Raw genomic sequence first — 15688 nt, forward strand, 5'->3', positions numbered from 1 at the left:
TTTCTTCACGATAATGACCCCACGCCTTCTTGGTTTGTTGTACTTCCTTACCGTCCTCACCGTCCCCAAAGTCCTCATATGTAAAATAATTGAGAGAAAGGTTAAAAACTAAACTGAATTGAAAATCGCATTTCAAAACATCTGGGATGAAATAAGTCCAAATATTATCAAAAGTTTGGTTCTATCAATGTTACAGGCAGTTATAGATGCTAAGGGACACCATACAAAATATTATGTTATGTGTTCGAAAGTTGATAAAATACCCTTTTATTTGCAATAAATTTCTTTTTGCTGTTGTATATAGTTTTCGACATTCCAAGCTATAAGAATTATGAGAACAACTGTACAACTTTTTTTTTTGGTTCAATGTACACCGAGAACAGTATTTTTAGGGTTGTTTTTGTAGCGCAATTTGAGCTATCGTAAAAGATTTTACTTTTTAAAAAACTTTGTATAATGTCTGTCCACAATGTCATCCACATCTCTAAAGTAATGCTATCCATAAACCGCTGATGTAGACGGTCATCAAACCAATAAAAATTGGATCTGCCATTATCGGAAAAGGCCAAAAAGGTCTTCAATATCAACGTTATAATATATTTCATTAAACTTCTAATAACAAACTGAAATATTTTATTCATAAGAAAAGAAAATAAGTATTATCGATTTTTTGCCGTTAGCTTTGTCACAATAAAAACCGTTTTTTAAATATATGACTGTTCATAAAAATAGCAGTGCATTACTAAGTACTAGATCTATTGCGTAAGAAGTAAGAAAAACATAACCATTGTTTTTTATGATTGCTTCGCATCTACGTGGCATCGAGTCCACTAAAACCTGATACCTCTCGACTGCTATTGCATTCCACCAATCACGCACTGCTTCCCACAATTCTTTCGAATTCTTGGGTTTTGTTTTATGAATTGTGTTCTTAACATCCCCCCAAAAATTTTCGATGCGGTTAAGGTCGAGGGATTGAGCGGGCCACTTCATAACGGATAATTTCTCTTTGCAAACCATGATTTTGCATTTTTGTCGTATGCTTTAGGTCATAGTTGTGTTGTGTATACCCAAACCAACGGCATTTCGTCTTCAGCATAGGGTAACATAACCTCCTCGAAAATTTTCACATAGTCGGTTGCATCCCTTATACCCCCGATAAGATAAATGGGCCCTACTCCGTAATATTAAAAGCAAGCCCATATAATAATTTTTCCTCTACCATGCTTCAATGTTTTTATAGTGTACCGTGGATCGATTTCTGCGTATTAGGGTCTTGTCACATATTCCCGACGACCCTTTGAGCCAAAAAGAACGACTTTGCTTTCATTGCTGCACAAAACATTCCTCCATTTCTCTTTTTCCTAATCTCTATGCGCTTTAACAAACTCCATTCTCCTGGCCACATGTTGTTTCGTCAAGAATGGTACCTTGCGTGGACTTTGGGCTACTAACTTCGCTTATAAAAGACGTCTTCATATTGTGACAGCGTTAACACAGTTGAAGTCCATTTCTTATTTTCCTAGAACCTATGAAAGGGTTCTGTTTCGCATTTTTGGGCCTAGCATTTTCAGTTTATTTTGCCATTTTAAGGCGTTGCTGACCATTTTTGGTGAACAGCCTTGGATGTTTTGAATATTTTGGTAGGTTTTTCCCTCCAAACGCTGTTTTCTTATTAGTTTTCGAATTTTTTCGGTGCAGTGTCTTGACTATCCCATTGTTTATTTTTGAGCTAATATTAATTTGTTATATTTATAATTTATTTATATATTTGTAAATTATTCACTTAACGAAAAATAAAAAAATTGAATTTTTAACACTTTTTAATTATAAAATCAAAAGCACTGCTATTTTTATGAACACTCTATATCCAGAGAGTTTAAAATAATGGGTGTTCACCGGGAAAAGTAGGCTATAAATTCAAGCTAAAAGTCTCTAATATGATAACGAAAGACATTTAGATGCAAGTAACATGGTTATTTTGTTTTGTAAGAATTTCCGTTATTTAAATAATTGACAATCTAATAAAATGTGACCAACACTGTTATTTTTATGAACACAACTGTAGATAAACTTTTAAAACATAGGTTTCTTGTAACTATCCCCTAACCCTCTTAGTTAAAAATTCTTGTCCCAATGAAGCGAAAAACTATTTTCACGTAACTAGGACTTTTTGGACAATCTTATTGCATTCTTGAGCATCAATGACCCAAAGAAGAATTGTATGCTTGCGACTTTCATATGTAGCACCCTTAAAACTATGCACCATGCTCAATCTCTGCGTATGATTTGCTTGGCTATTAGAGTTAGAAGTTTTTTTTTAACCGATTTTATGTCTACTTATTTTCAAACAATTTATTTGAAAACAAAAATAATTTATTCAATTGATAAGCATTGGTTTTGAATAACCTTTACCAGAATTATTAATTTTTTTGGCAAATGATGGACTTGACTGGACTTAGTGTTAATTATTTAATTTATTCAGATACCTATATGTTTACAAACATGTAATAGGTAGGTACCTAGTTGTCGAAATGAAAATCATTTGATGGCAAATATTAAAATTAAGTTTAAATTTTGAATAACATGGTACCTATGCCAATAATTAAATGCGGCGCTATGTACATACATACATACAAAGCAAGTTATATTGTTTGTTTCATGAAAAGAATTACATTCAAAATCCTAACGGAAATGAGCAAATTGTATGAATATAGATACCTACATACATATGTAACTACATATGTACATATCTTACCTGCCAGACACAAAATGCATATACATATATGTATGTAGTTAGGTATCTACCTACGTATGTAAGCCGAATTAAAGAGGATGTCTGATCAACGTTTTCCTAGGAATTTATGTAATGTAGCTACCTAACTACCTACATACATATGTATGTACATACAAACTTCTAAAATAATGTCGAATTAGGTAGGTACATAAATAGGTACCTATCTATTGACAAACCCGATCCTTCCTAAAAATTCAACACGAAGGTACCTAAATTCCTTTTTTCATCTAGATACCTACATACATTGTGTACTTATCTGCCTTTTACCACCTTTTAACGGACTTCGAACCCAAGCTAGAAAAAAATTAAGAGCTCAATTCAATAATTATGAACACTCACGAGCCTTCGTAGTCTCCTAGGTATAAGAAGGTACCTATCCTTAACGCTACTGTACATTTTTAAAATACCTATAAACTACGTAATCTACACACCCACACAAACAAGGCATTCATATCAGATACATAATATGCATGCATGTAGGTACGTAGGTACATACATTATGTATACGTACCTAATACCTAAATGCTAGACAAGCATTCCTATTTTTATTCAAAGCCATCCGGGCGCGGCGCCCGCCCCTGCTAAACTGTAATGAAAATCATAATACACACCGCTTCCACCATCGCCCAGCCTTAAAACTAAAGTTGAATGATTCATCATCAAAATAACATCAATGGATGGATCCATTCCATGTCCAATGCTCAAAGCTGCGCGTGGGAGTATAAAATTGAATGGTTTCTTTTATATTAGAGCCTTAAAATTATTGATATAAAATATTTTATGTTAATAGGTACATACATAGGTATATAACATAAATAAATATAAATACAAAAATATTATGTATAGGTACTCACCTACAACATAATAATGCATACACATAGGTACAAAACTTTCTTAGATAAAATCAAATTTAATTTTAATTTAAGAATGTAATCAATCTTCAATCAAATGCGCCAAGACCGTACACGTACACGTACAGACTACAGTAACAGTACAACAAAAAGAGAGAGCAGCAGCAGCCAGTCGTAAAAAAGCAATAACAATAAAACAAACAAAAACAACAAGCATACTTTAAACAAAAACAAAATAAAACTTACGGGAAAAATAAGTAGGTATACCAACTTTTTATTAAGGCCACCACCACACCACACCACCACCAAACCAACCAATATTTAGTATTCATATCTTGGGGCCTCGCAAGAGACTATCCAATATTCGTCATATATATGAATAATGCGCTATTTCGATTTTTCTCTTTTTCACTCACTCTACCCCTCCAATGCTCTGTTCCACGTCTACGTCTACGGCTACGTCCGCGTTCACACCACTTCACTTCACAAAATCAAATTTTCTTGGAAGTTGGAAAAAAAAAACAACAAATTTCCCACAATCCAACAACAATGCTCTTATATACGAACATTTTCCCACCACAAAAATACTATATACCCAAAAGTCTCAAATCTATCGCTCTCTCTTTTCTACGCATTATATGCACACTGCGCATATCTCGCTCTCGCATCAACATAAATCCCACATGAAGTATATAGGGAATACACACACACTCTGGCACACTAAAATTAACCATGGAGTTGGTAAAACCGTAAAACAATCGAGAAACGAGGCTCCTGCTCGCACAGAATCAAACGGCGATCACACTCTCTTATGTAAAGCGAAGACGACAAGAGCTCGCTCGGTATACCGTTAGATTCTCATATCTCATATGAAACGTTAACGTTAACAAAAAGAAAAGAAAAACTAGAAAAAGCAAAGAATCCATTCAAACCTTTTTCTTTATTATTTCCGTTCTTTTCTCTACAAATCCAAATCCAATCCGCCGCGTTAAAAACAAAATACCAAACATTGGTTAGTGACATAACAAATCTATAAAATATAAAAGTGAAGGCTTGAGCAGTAAATGATAGAATGTTAGTGTTGTTTTTGAAACTCAAACTCAAGTAACCCAATAAGAGAAAAATAAAATCAAAGCAATTATGTCAAAAAGAAGTTGTGTAAAATCAAAAATTTAGCTTATGAATTAAAGCAAAGAGGATAAAGGAACCTGTAAACGGGATAAACAAAATAATTACCCCCTTCCCCTGAAATAAGTCTTACCTTCCTTTAAAATAGTAATAGGATACCAACCTATTATCTGTCACTCATAAATGGCGACAAGTGCTGTCACAATTACGGCGGTCTACGGATCGAACGGCCAGTCACTACCACTGACGGGTAACAGTCTTGGGCCAGGATATTCGGCGACCGTGAAGCAAGAACGCCACGATGAGGCTGAAATTCAGGAACTCGCAGCAAAGATGCTGGAAACACAAAAAGCAGCAATGGCCAAGCAGCAGCAACAGACGGCCCAGATGCAGAACCGCGGCATGCCAGGCACACAACAGCCTGCCATGTCCAATGGTCAGGCGAACATTCTCAATTATCTGACACGGACAAAAGGTGCAACACCAACACCAACCACCAATGGCCAGTCGAATGGCAATGGCAATAATGGAAGCAAAACAAATGGAGTAGCGACGGCAGCGTCTGACAGTGAAAAAAAGCCATGCGACGAGGAATCCCAGAAGGGCCATTTCGGTTGGTCGACCTTCGGCAAAACATACATCCCGTACATCTATCGACAGACTGAAAAATATTGTGCCGTACGTATGGTGGAGTTCAAGTTGCTGGGCAAGTACTTGAATTGCCTTCATCCGGACATCTACAGCAGTTGTACTTGTGTCCGGAGTTATTACATCACCGAGGCGGAGAGCCGCCTCTTCAACGAGATAAACCACAAACACTGCGACGCGGAATTCGGTCGTGATTTATTTACTCTCAAAGATTTGGTAGTTCGATTGAGTGACGCTACCAAGTTCTTCCAGTTCCTTGACATTTGCTATCGGAAGTTGATCTCCGGCAGCAAAACGCCGTCTGAAAAGTGCGGTTTCATTCGTATCAACAAAGAATCGGTTGTTCCGTATACGGTGAGAAACAACGAACAAGTTGTTCCACTATTTTATTTCGAGGGCGAAACTGAGAACCTCAAACAAAAGGCTGATTATCTGTCCGGTTGGGATTTGGCATATTTGAAATTCTGCTGCAAAGTGCAGGGCATTCGGAATGAGCTATTCTCCAGCGAATCGGTGGCTGTGATAAGTTTAACTGATATCAAAAGTTACTTCCCTAATGGAACGGAATTCGAGGATTACTGGCCGAGCAAGGTGGTTGACTCGAATCTGCTATTGGGTCCGCAGAGGGCTGGTCCAAATAATGCAGTGAATTGGACTCGCCAGCCCACAGCACCCCCGCCTAAAATCAATCCCCCTGCGGCAGCAAGCAAACAGTCGCAGCAACAGCAGCAGCAACAACAACAGCAACAGCAGTCACAACAAATGGCTGCTAAAAGGGGAGCTGCGTACCAGATGGCGGCAAATTCAGCAGCAACGGCGCAAAGGTTACATGCTGCAACTTTGGCGGCAGCTTCTCAAGCGACAGTTCAGGTGAGAACAATTTGCGCTTGACGACATAGGGAGAGCGCTTTTTTTTTTAAATTGAGTGTAAAACTTACAAGGGTTGCTTTTCTTTTCTTATTTTTCTTCGATTGATTATGTGGACACTATATAGGCACTCAATGGCGCGTGGATGGCACAACCTCAAAACAGTCTTTCGATGATACAAGCACAAATGTTGGCTTCACAGGTGAGACTTTGTTTAAGATATACAAACCTATAGGTATACCTTTTTAATAGAATCAAAACGATGGTCATTAGCAAACTACTACTTAATTAGATACGACCACCTAAAAGTGTTGATAACGCGGTTTTTATGAATGAGGAGGAGTGGTTTGTTTTTGATAAAGAAGTTTGAGATTTCATTGAAATAACAATGGAACTTAAAAACACCAAAAAACCTGAAATGTATGCAAACAGTCAGCGATTGACTTGAAATCTCTCCTCTCTTCTTTTGCAAGGTTATATTTTTCTCTCTTTTAGAGATGTTTGAGAAGTGGTACAGGAACAAGGGTTGGAAAATTAAACAATATGCTTTTGGAGTTGTTTAGGGAAACAGCTGTTATTTAGGTATTCGGAAGTGAATGGTGTTGGCAATGGGATGAAAGTGATAACCAGACTTATGAAATACCAAACAGCAGCTGAATATCGTCATAAAGATAATATTTATAATGATCTTTTAACTTTCTGTTATTTGAATTGATCTAACTGAAAAGAATGTAGGAGAAAAATACAAACATATGTGATGTGATGATGATGGGAGTAATAAAAGATACCGGTTTAATCAAATAATTATAGGTATTTATTTTTAGGATTTCTTTTTAAATCCAAATTTGCAAATTTAATCGAGTGTAGAATTAGTATTTTGAAAAGGAAAAGCTGAAGCTTGTGGTTTTGTCACATATTTTAAACAAACTTGATAACCACTAGATCGATAATGTACCTACCCCATTTATTTCAAATTTAAAAAGGTTAATATAGGTAGGTACATAGGTTCCTAAAATATTTCAAGAATTCAGATAGAAAGGCTACAAATGGCAACTCTGGATAAAGTAAATAATTTAAAATACAAATAATTAAGGAAAAGAAAGAAGACGTTAAAAAATTCATATGTTCTGTTTTGTTATTGTAAAAGGCACATACTTACATGCATTTTTATCTGTGTTTTTTTTATACATATGTACACGGGGAACTTTGTAGGTATGTGTGTATTTATTTGATTTTAGACTAAAAAGAGAAAGTAGGTATACAAATAATGTATTTACATTCATAGATAGGTACGTACCTACCTATATATAATTTTTCTTATTTTTTTACGAGTTGACAAAAATATATCAACACATTTAGATTTATATTTAAATATATTAACATATATACATTAGTAAAGCTTAAATAAATATAGTGCTAGTTCTATATTAATTTGAATGAGGAGGATTAATTTATTCAACACAAAATTGCGTATGGGTAAAAGATATGTACGATCTATTTAGGTACTTAGTAAAATATAAACAATTGCGAGACTTGTGTGCATAGTACTTAAACCTATTTACATTTATGATTTACCTAGGTATGTGCATTATACGGTAAATATAAACCTAGGAAACCACTTTTATTTGCTATTCCACCAATGAGCGATGCATACAAGAGAACCAGTTTCAAGCATTTTTGTTTTGCTTTTCAACTTAAGCGTTTAAAGGTTGAAAATGAAAATTAGGTATAGGTAACAATCTTCCTAATGTTGGAAAGTAATACATGGAGAATTTGTAAAATTATTCTCTTACTTGAGAAGGGAAGAATATTGGTAGGTTCAGGTACCTACAGTCCTACATGCATTTGCAATATAAGGAAGATGTAAAATATGTATTGGAAGTTTTAATCAATCAAGCCTCAATCTTCTTGGGCTCCATAGACAAGCAAATTCACATAACTCCACATAAAATAGTCCAGCAATGTCTTTGAAGTGACGACACACGCTGTGCCAAATGAAAAACAATGTCTCAAATTTTCCTTAGGATTGTGAAAATCGGGATCGGTGGCCATATCTTTTTCTTTGGCGTTAGGTACAAAGGTCTAAGTCAAAACATTGCATTTTGGGTTTGTGATTTGGTCTAACGGCTTTTTTTGTTTCTTTCGATTAATATTATCAACTTGGGTCTAGAACAACTGCTAAATATCGTATTAATTTCATCTTTAGGCAATAAGACAGACAAAAATGTATTTCTTTTGACATTGACGTCTTAAGATCATTGCGTCTACGTGACCAATTTCTGACTTAAGATCTTTTTGCCTAACGTCGAAGAATTATGAATTGATAAACCAAACTGAGCATAAATCCAAAAGGCATATATACTCCAAAAAAGTATTGCCCGTTATTCATTTCTTAGTAATAACTTCTAATCCAAGTAAAATGTTTAGTTTATTTCTTTTTGAATAATCAACACTTCATGTTTATTGTTAATCATTAAGAATTGTTGATAGTAACTGAACACGACTTCCGGCCGTTCTGTAAAGAAAAGATATTCCTTCTTTAGTCGTATTTCGCAAATGTGGAATGAGTTACCAAACTCAGCAGAGTCCAACGCACTGCATGTCTCTGCATAAGCGGGGCATTGAGAACCGCAACCTCAGTAGCTTTAGACATTCTCCTCCATCTGACACCCTCGACATCTTCGGCAAACAAGTGACAGCGACTACAGCTATAAGACTAAACGCCTCATCTCAATGAACCAACAACAATGTGGGGCACTCCATCATTTTGATACTCTTTGGTTCTATACCAAAGTACATAGACTACACTATTCCAAAACCCCAATTTGGAAAAAAAAACTTCCAGGTATGCATTCCATTCAGAGATGAATGGGAAGACAAAAAACTCCTGGATTACAAAAGCATTCATTTTAATACAGATGGATCCAAGACAAATGAGGGAGTTGGTAGTGGTGTGTACTCAGAAAAGCTTAATCTAAACATCTCATTCCGCCTCCATAATCATTGTAGCGTCTTCCAAGCGGAAATTTTAGCGATCAAAGTGGTTCTCTCCTGGCTAAGAGAAAACGTGATATCAACTTCTGATATCCGCATCTTCTCTGACAGTCAGGGTGCTATTAAATCTCTTAACGGTGTCTCAACCAAATCTCAAACGGCCCTCGATTGTCGATCGTCTCTTATGGAGATGGCGCAGTAATTTAACATTTACCTTTGTTGGGTGCCACAGGCCACAGAGTCATCACAGGAAATTGTAGAGCCGATGAAATCGCTAAAAATGGAACCGTCATACCGATAGCAACATGTAAACTTCTGCTAAAAGAAACAGCTTTTGCGCAGCCACAAAACTCATATGGTCTTCACTTGATCTAAAGCGCTCTAAAGACTTGTTATCTCAAAACAGACTATATATTAGTTCCTAATAGGTGTCCTTACGGGAGACTGTCTTATAGGCAGACACGCAATACGATTTGGTGTAGCCTCAAATGACTTCTGCAAGAGCTGTATGGACGAAGAAGAAGAAGAAACAATCTCTCACCTTCTTTGCACTTGCCCTGCTCTTTCACTCAAACGCAAACTTCATCTGGGAGACTACTTTCTTGATAATCCCAGTGAACTAGCTAAAAAGGATATCAAATAGCTTCTTCGCTTTATAAAAAGCTCAAAATGGTTCGACTAGTAAGAAGTAATTCTCTAGATTCATTTGGTATCACAATGGGCCTAAGTGCGTGGATTCTGAATCCGCAGCAACTTTAACCTAACCTACCAGACTTTGTCTTGCCCTGTAATTGCAAATTGTAATAAATTCAAAAGCTATATAGACCGACGGCATTATAAGCCATACTTTTGTTTACAGTTTTAATCTTGAATTGAAAAAATGCAAAATTATCCACAAAAAAAAAATGATTTATATGGAAAAAGTTAATAGGTCAAAAAGAAAGACGCTTTCAGTTTAAAACCTTCATCGAATCTCCCAACATTTCTGCAAATATGATGATTCATGGAATTTCGGTTTGCAAATACATCAAATCTAGATTTTTTTTAAAACGATATTCTTTTCCTAAGAAAATGATATTAAACAATTTTATTTATACATTTTAAAGAGTTTTTTATCCGATTTACAGGCTCAGCAAAATCATCCCGCTGTAAGGCCAAATTATCGAGGTCCAGCCGAGAACCTAATGCGTCAACAGTATACATACAATAATGGATCAATATCAATGCAACCAGTGAATAGCCATGGGCAGAGCCAGGGCAATGCTCCACCACCCCTAGTTCGAGCTGGAGGACAAAATCAATCCCACCAAATGTAAGTAGTAAACAAAACAAACAAAATTAGACCAACGAATGAAAATGTTTTCAATTGTTCCACTTCCTTCTGTTAGTTTTAGATTATTTATTATTTTTTTTTTCAAATTCTGGATTAAATTAGTTTAGCTTTAATTTTTTTTTGTAACTACATATGTTCAAAACATGATTACTTTATAAATCCACTTTGGTTGTTTAAGAAAAACAAAAAAATCAATTCAAAATTTTGTTATTTTAAACTTATTTTGATGTGATTTAATTGATTTCGTGATTCAATTATTTTTCCAAAAAGGTGGTTGTGCACGCATTATATTGTTATTATTATTTATTTTTTTTTTGATGTCGTAAGTTCCTTTATTTTCAAAATATGTTTTTAAAAAATCCCGTATGTTGTTATAAAAACCCATGTACTTTAGATTAAACAAACAAAACCGGTTAAAACAATTACATTTATTTGTACTTAATGAAATACATATTATAATATGTTTAGTTTGTAATATAAACTGTTAAAGAATAAAATTTGTGGTAGAAAACTTTCAAAAAAAGTAGTATTTCTCTTTATCGTTAATGTTTAAACCGCAATGATTGAAAATCGTTATTTTTTAAACAAATCAGATAGAAATCGAATGAATAAAATTAAGTTGTATTATTGACAGCCGCTGGAAATGTCTAAATATTCTTTCCCTACACATTTCTCACAAGAGATAAACTTACACATTTGACTTTCATCTTGAGCATTTTGATAGCTTAAAAATTGACTGAATGCATTCACTTGACATTAAAAAACTGCAAATCAGCGTAACGTTATACATTTTGACAATTCACTTATTTATCGGTTAATAATAACTAAATAATCACAGGCTAACTTCACAACCGTTGTCTTTTAAAATGAATTTAAATTTCCCTTTTTTCCCTGGATGCATTCATTTAAATGTCAATTAAATAATTTGACATATATTGTCTCAATGTCCCCATAGCGAGATTATATGGGGCGGCACCTTGTGGCTAAGGCGACATTAGCTCGTGCAGTCTTTTTACTTCACCTTGTGCATACAAAACTTCCAACGTCATATTGTGGCTAAAGGGAATTTTTTGAAAATAACTGCTTGGTGGTATTTTCTTAGATTTTATATCCAAAGATGTCGCTGTTGTTTAAAAAGTAGAAAGTTTTTACAGCTCACTATCAAGGTTGCTACTTTAACTTGTACAATTAATTTTTTGATAACGACAACGAATCTTTTAACAAATCAAATATATTTATTTTAATTCTTTTCTTTAATTTGTTTTTAAAATTGTATATTGCCCGCACAATCATGTAGTTTATTTTTTTTTTTTTCAAAAATTCCATTTTCAAACAACAACGCCAGGGATTTACATAGTATTTCAATAAATCTGCTTCTTTTTATTCCTTTTTGTTTTCCTTTAATTTAACATCATTTAGATACTTTAAGTTGTTGCATGCTTTTGTACTTTGTCTATCATTTTTTTCTCTCTAACAAATAAAAACCAAAACAATTCTACTTAGATCTCTATTAGAAAATGCAATATTTAATATTTCAATTATATTAACCTCCCTTTTTATTAAAAAAAAAACAAATTAAATTTTAATATAATATTAAACAACCATCATCCTAGACACATTATATATAAATGCGTGTACAAACATATATATGGACGGTTAAAGTTTGGTTAATGTACATTTTTTCGGTGATTTTTAAATATGAAATAAAATTAACGGTATATCTGCCCGGTGTGTAAATAAATAAATAGTAATATCTTTTTCATACATTCAAAATTCCAAAGCAAAAGAAAAAAGAAAATAATGTTTAATTCTATTAACACGGAAGAGAAATGTTGCAAAAAAAAAAATAATAATAAATTCGTTTTAAACAAAGAAAAAGAGAAGAAAATCAAGAAACCAATCCACATACATTTTGTATATAATGTTTCTAGGTCGAATTGTACTAGTGTCGAGCAAACAATGCAGCAACAACGTGCCAATATCATTAATCACCCATCACTTGCAATACGTTTACAACATCCCACAACCCACCCACCTCCTTATCCACAATCGCCTACATCTTCTGCAGTGTCGTCTGCTTCGATGGCCCTGCAGCAGCAGTCGGCTGATGTTCCCAACATCCACTCTCCCTATCAAATTCCCGATCCAAAGAACGCAATTGGATCTTCTCCACAACAATCGCCAAACTATAACGCTACAATTGCTCCAGATTTTCAAAATTTAGCAATCTGGAATCAGTTGAATGACGCTCAAAAACATCTCCTTACAAATCAGTTGAAAGTAAATCAAACCAACAATAACAATTCTTCGCTGTGTGCGAACAAAAATCAGAAGCAAAGCAATTTTTCAAAGCCTTCCATTCCACCATTGATTCCAATGGCAGCATTAGATAGTAACAGGCAAGCAGGCGCTGCTGTAAAGAAGTCTGCCGATACTATTGCGGATTTAGAACGAAAGTTCAAAATGACTGATGAAATGAAGGCCGTCGTTCAGAAAGTCTTGGCAAATCCCGATTTGTCGACATTCATTCAAACGAATAGTTCAAACACTTTTGTGCCTTTTATCTCACCACCCATATCGCCGGCGACTAATCAGCCTTCGATTAATAACAATGCCCAACATCACAACCTGCCAAATTTACAGAATTATTCAGTAACTATAGTTCCCAGTCCCAATCCTAATCCTGTTTCTGTTCCTTCCTTCTCACAACAACAACAACAGACTCATAGACAATTAAACACATCTTCGGGTGTGGCACCGCGTCAAAAGAGCGTGATTTGTTCGACCAGTACTATTCCATCCTGCACAACCACCCCGTCTCCATCTCCAACACGAACTCCAAACAACAATTCTGCCATGGAAGTAATTGATTTGTCTTCCACTCGAAGGTCGTCGTTGCAAGCTGCCACCGCATATCTTCAACAACAGCAGCAAGTGGCTGCCCAGCAACATCACCAGCGCACCCAGCAACAACAGCAAGCTCAGCAGCAACAGCAAAACGGAAGATCCAGTCAAGCAAATGGAGGAGGTGGCAATTCGGCAACAATGCACCTGCAGAGGCATGCAGCCGCTGTGCAACAAGGAGCTGTCGTCGGCATTGATCCGTCAAACAGGCTGCATATAATTCCTGAAATAGCATCAGGAAATGTACACATCCCACCCTACAAGGTCCAAAAGGTCTATGTTGACAATCAGACAGTTCCTTGCATCAATATGCAAGCCTACACAGACTCGGATCAGCTCATGACTCTCACAGACTTCCGAGAGGCATTCTTTCCAAACGTGCCCCTCGAACATTGCAAGCGCCTAATCGAAGCCTTAGGTGTCGAGCTTTACAAGGGAAATAGGTAAGTTTTTTTGTTTTGTTTTTAATTTCAAGAAAAGAATTTAAATTTATATTCTTTTTAATAGACGACAAATTCAAGTACTTCTCGAATCAGGACGATCACAATCGGAGAACATTCCATTGGTTAAAGTGCGCGATGTCAAGAGATATATGCCCCAACTGACGTTCATGATTCGAAATCAAGAGCAACCACAGTCGAAAAGGCCTCGAGTAAGCTAGGAAACGGGGTGGGGAGCACAACATACACATTCAAACTACCACCACCCTACCATGGATATGTTGTACTCCCAGAGCCAGTCAGTATCTGCATCTAAACCATCCTCCATATCCGCTGTATCTGAAGCAACAGCTGCTTCCGTCGCTGCCGTCGCCGCCATGGCTCCATACAACGGCTCGACCATGTTAAGTCCCCCGCTAAGCACCACATGTACCAATCCGTTCAGCTCCTTCGATTGGCTATCAGCAGTTACACCGCCTACGGTCGATAGTAGCTCTGGCAGTGGAGGTAGCCTAGCTGAACAAAGAGCCGCCGCAGCAGCTGCAGCCGCTGCGGCCGCCTACAATTCCTGTAGATTTGGTCAACATCCGGCAGCTGCGGCCACCGATTTTCTATCCATGTTTAGCAGCACCTGTGGAGCAGCAGCAGCAGCTGGTGGTTCTGCCACCAGTGGTTTTAATGCAGAAACGACTCCAATGGCATCGTCATCTCATCACCAGCACCGTCAAAACCCCGTAAGTCATCATCATCATCGTCACGCGTCTAGGAACCATACACCTGGTGCCCCTGACTCCTCAACGATTTCCTCGGCGATTGTGTCCTCATCGTCGTCGTCGTCTTCATCATCATCGCTCTCACTAACTCCAGTTTCCATGACCACTTCTCCGGCTGTTCCGTCGCCTCACAAAGTCAACGGAGTCGCGCTATTCAATCCGCCCGGATATCATCTCCAGGCACCAGGTCATGGTTTGCCATCGCCCACAATTTACCCGCCAACACCCCCGCCATCGGCACCATGGATCCATCCATGGTACACTGGTGACACATTTTGAAAATTAACTTCGAATACATTAAGATCTTCTCTCATTCTCGTTGTTATTAAAATCTTAGGCTAAATGAGATAAACTGTAGCGCATGTAATCAAAATATTTTCTTTCCAAAACATACATTTTGTTTTTAAGGAAAGGAGGTTATTTAAATTCTCGCATCTTCAAATAATAGCACATCTCATTTAAGATGCGTTTAATTTAGTGTCAACACTAAAAAGATAGTGTAAAGCTTAATTACTTATGATCTGGAATAATGAAAAACCAAAAGATTCAAACATTTAGGACTTGTGCTATTATTGCGGATGTGCGATTTAGTTAAATTTTTCGTATTATGAGGAGGCGGAAATTCCATTGTATTATTATTTTAAACCAGAAAATCAACGTCTAATTGAACTGAATTTAAACTTAAAAAACAAAAATGTCCTAAATCATTTAAAATAAAATTTAAAGAAGCTTAGTAAGATATTTATAAACTATGTATGTATAAGGAAAAACAAATAGAACAAAAGATAACTTAAAAAATACGTTCCGGGCGTTTATAAATGGCGCCCAACACAGACATTCTAAAGAGAAATTAAATTTCTTTTTAATTTTTGTGTAAATATTCTGTTATGGTTGGGCGTTGTTAAAATTCATCAAAAGTTTGCTTTCGCTAAAACCCCATTTCAGAAAGAATA

The 15688-nt window shown here is 36.1% G+C and overlaps 3 protein-coding genes across 3 annotated transcripts in view; all 3 read left to right on the forward strand.

The window, feature by feature from the left end:
* LOC129943148 (gamma-aminobutyric acid receptor-associated protein) overlaps positions 1-15688 on the forward strand; it is a 351335-nt gene that overhangs the window by 39268 nt on the left and 296379 nt on the right. The window lies entirely within an intron of this gene.
* Positions 4420-15256, forward strand: LOC129943137 (uncharacterized). Its single transcript, XM_056052389.1, has 5 exons — positions 4420-6294; positions 6419-6493; positions 10413-10597; positions 12550-13965; positions 14030-15256. The coding sequence occupies exons 1-5, from the start codon at positions 4960-4962 to the stop codon at positions 14181-14183; spliced, it is 3165 nt and encodes a 1054-aa protein (XP_055908364.1). The 5' UTR covers positions 4420-4959; the 3' UTR covers positions 14184-15256.
* On the forward strand, positions 14235-15014 carry LOC129948787 (uncharacterized). Its single transcript, XM_056059817.1, has one exon. The coding sequence runs from the start codon at positions 14235-14237 to the stop codon at positions 15012-15014; it is 780 nt and encodes a 259-aa protein (XP_055915792.1).

The sequence above is a fragment of the Eupeodes corollae genome, chromosome 1 (genome assembly GCF_945859685.1).
Source record: "Eupeodes corollae chromosome 1, idEupCoro1.1, whole genome shotgun sequence".
NCBI classification, from domain to species: domain Eukaryota; kingdom Metazoa; phylum Arthropoda; class Insecta; order Diptera; family Syrphidae; genus Eupeodes; species Eupeodes corollae.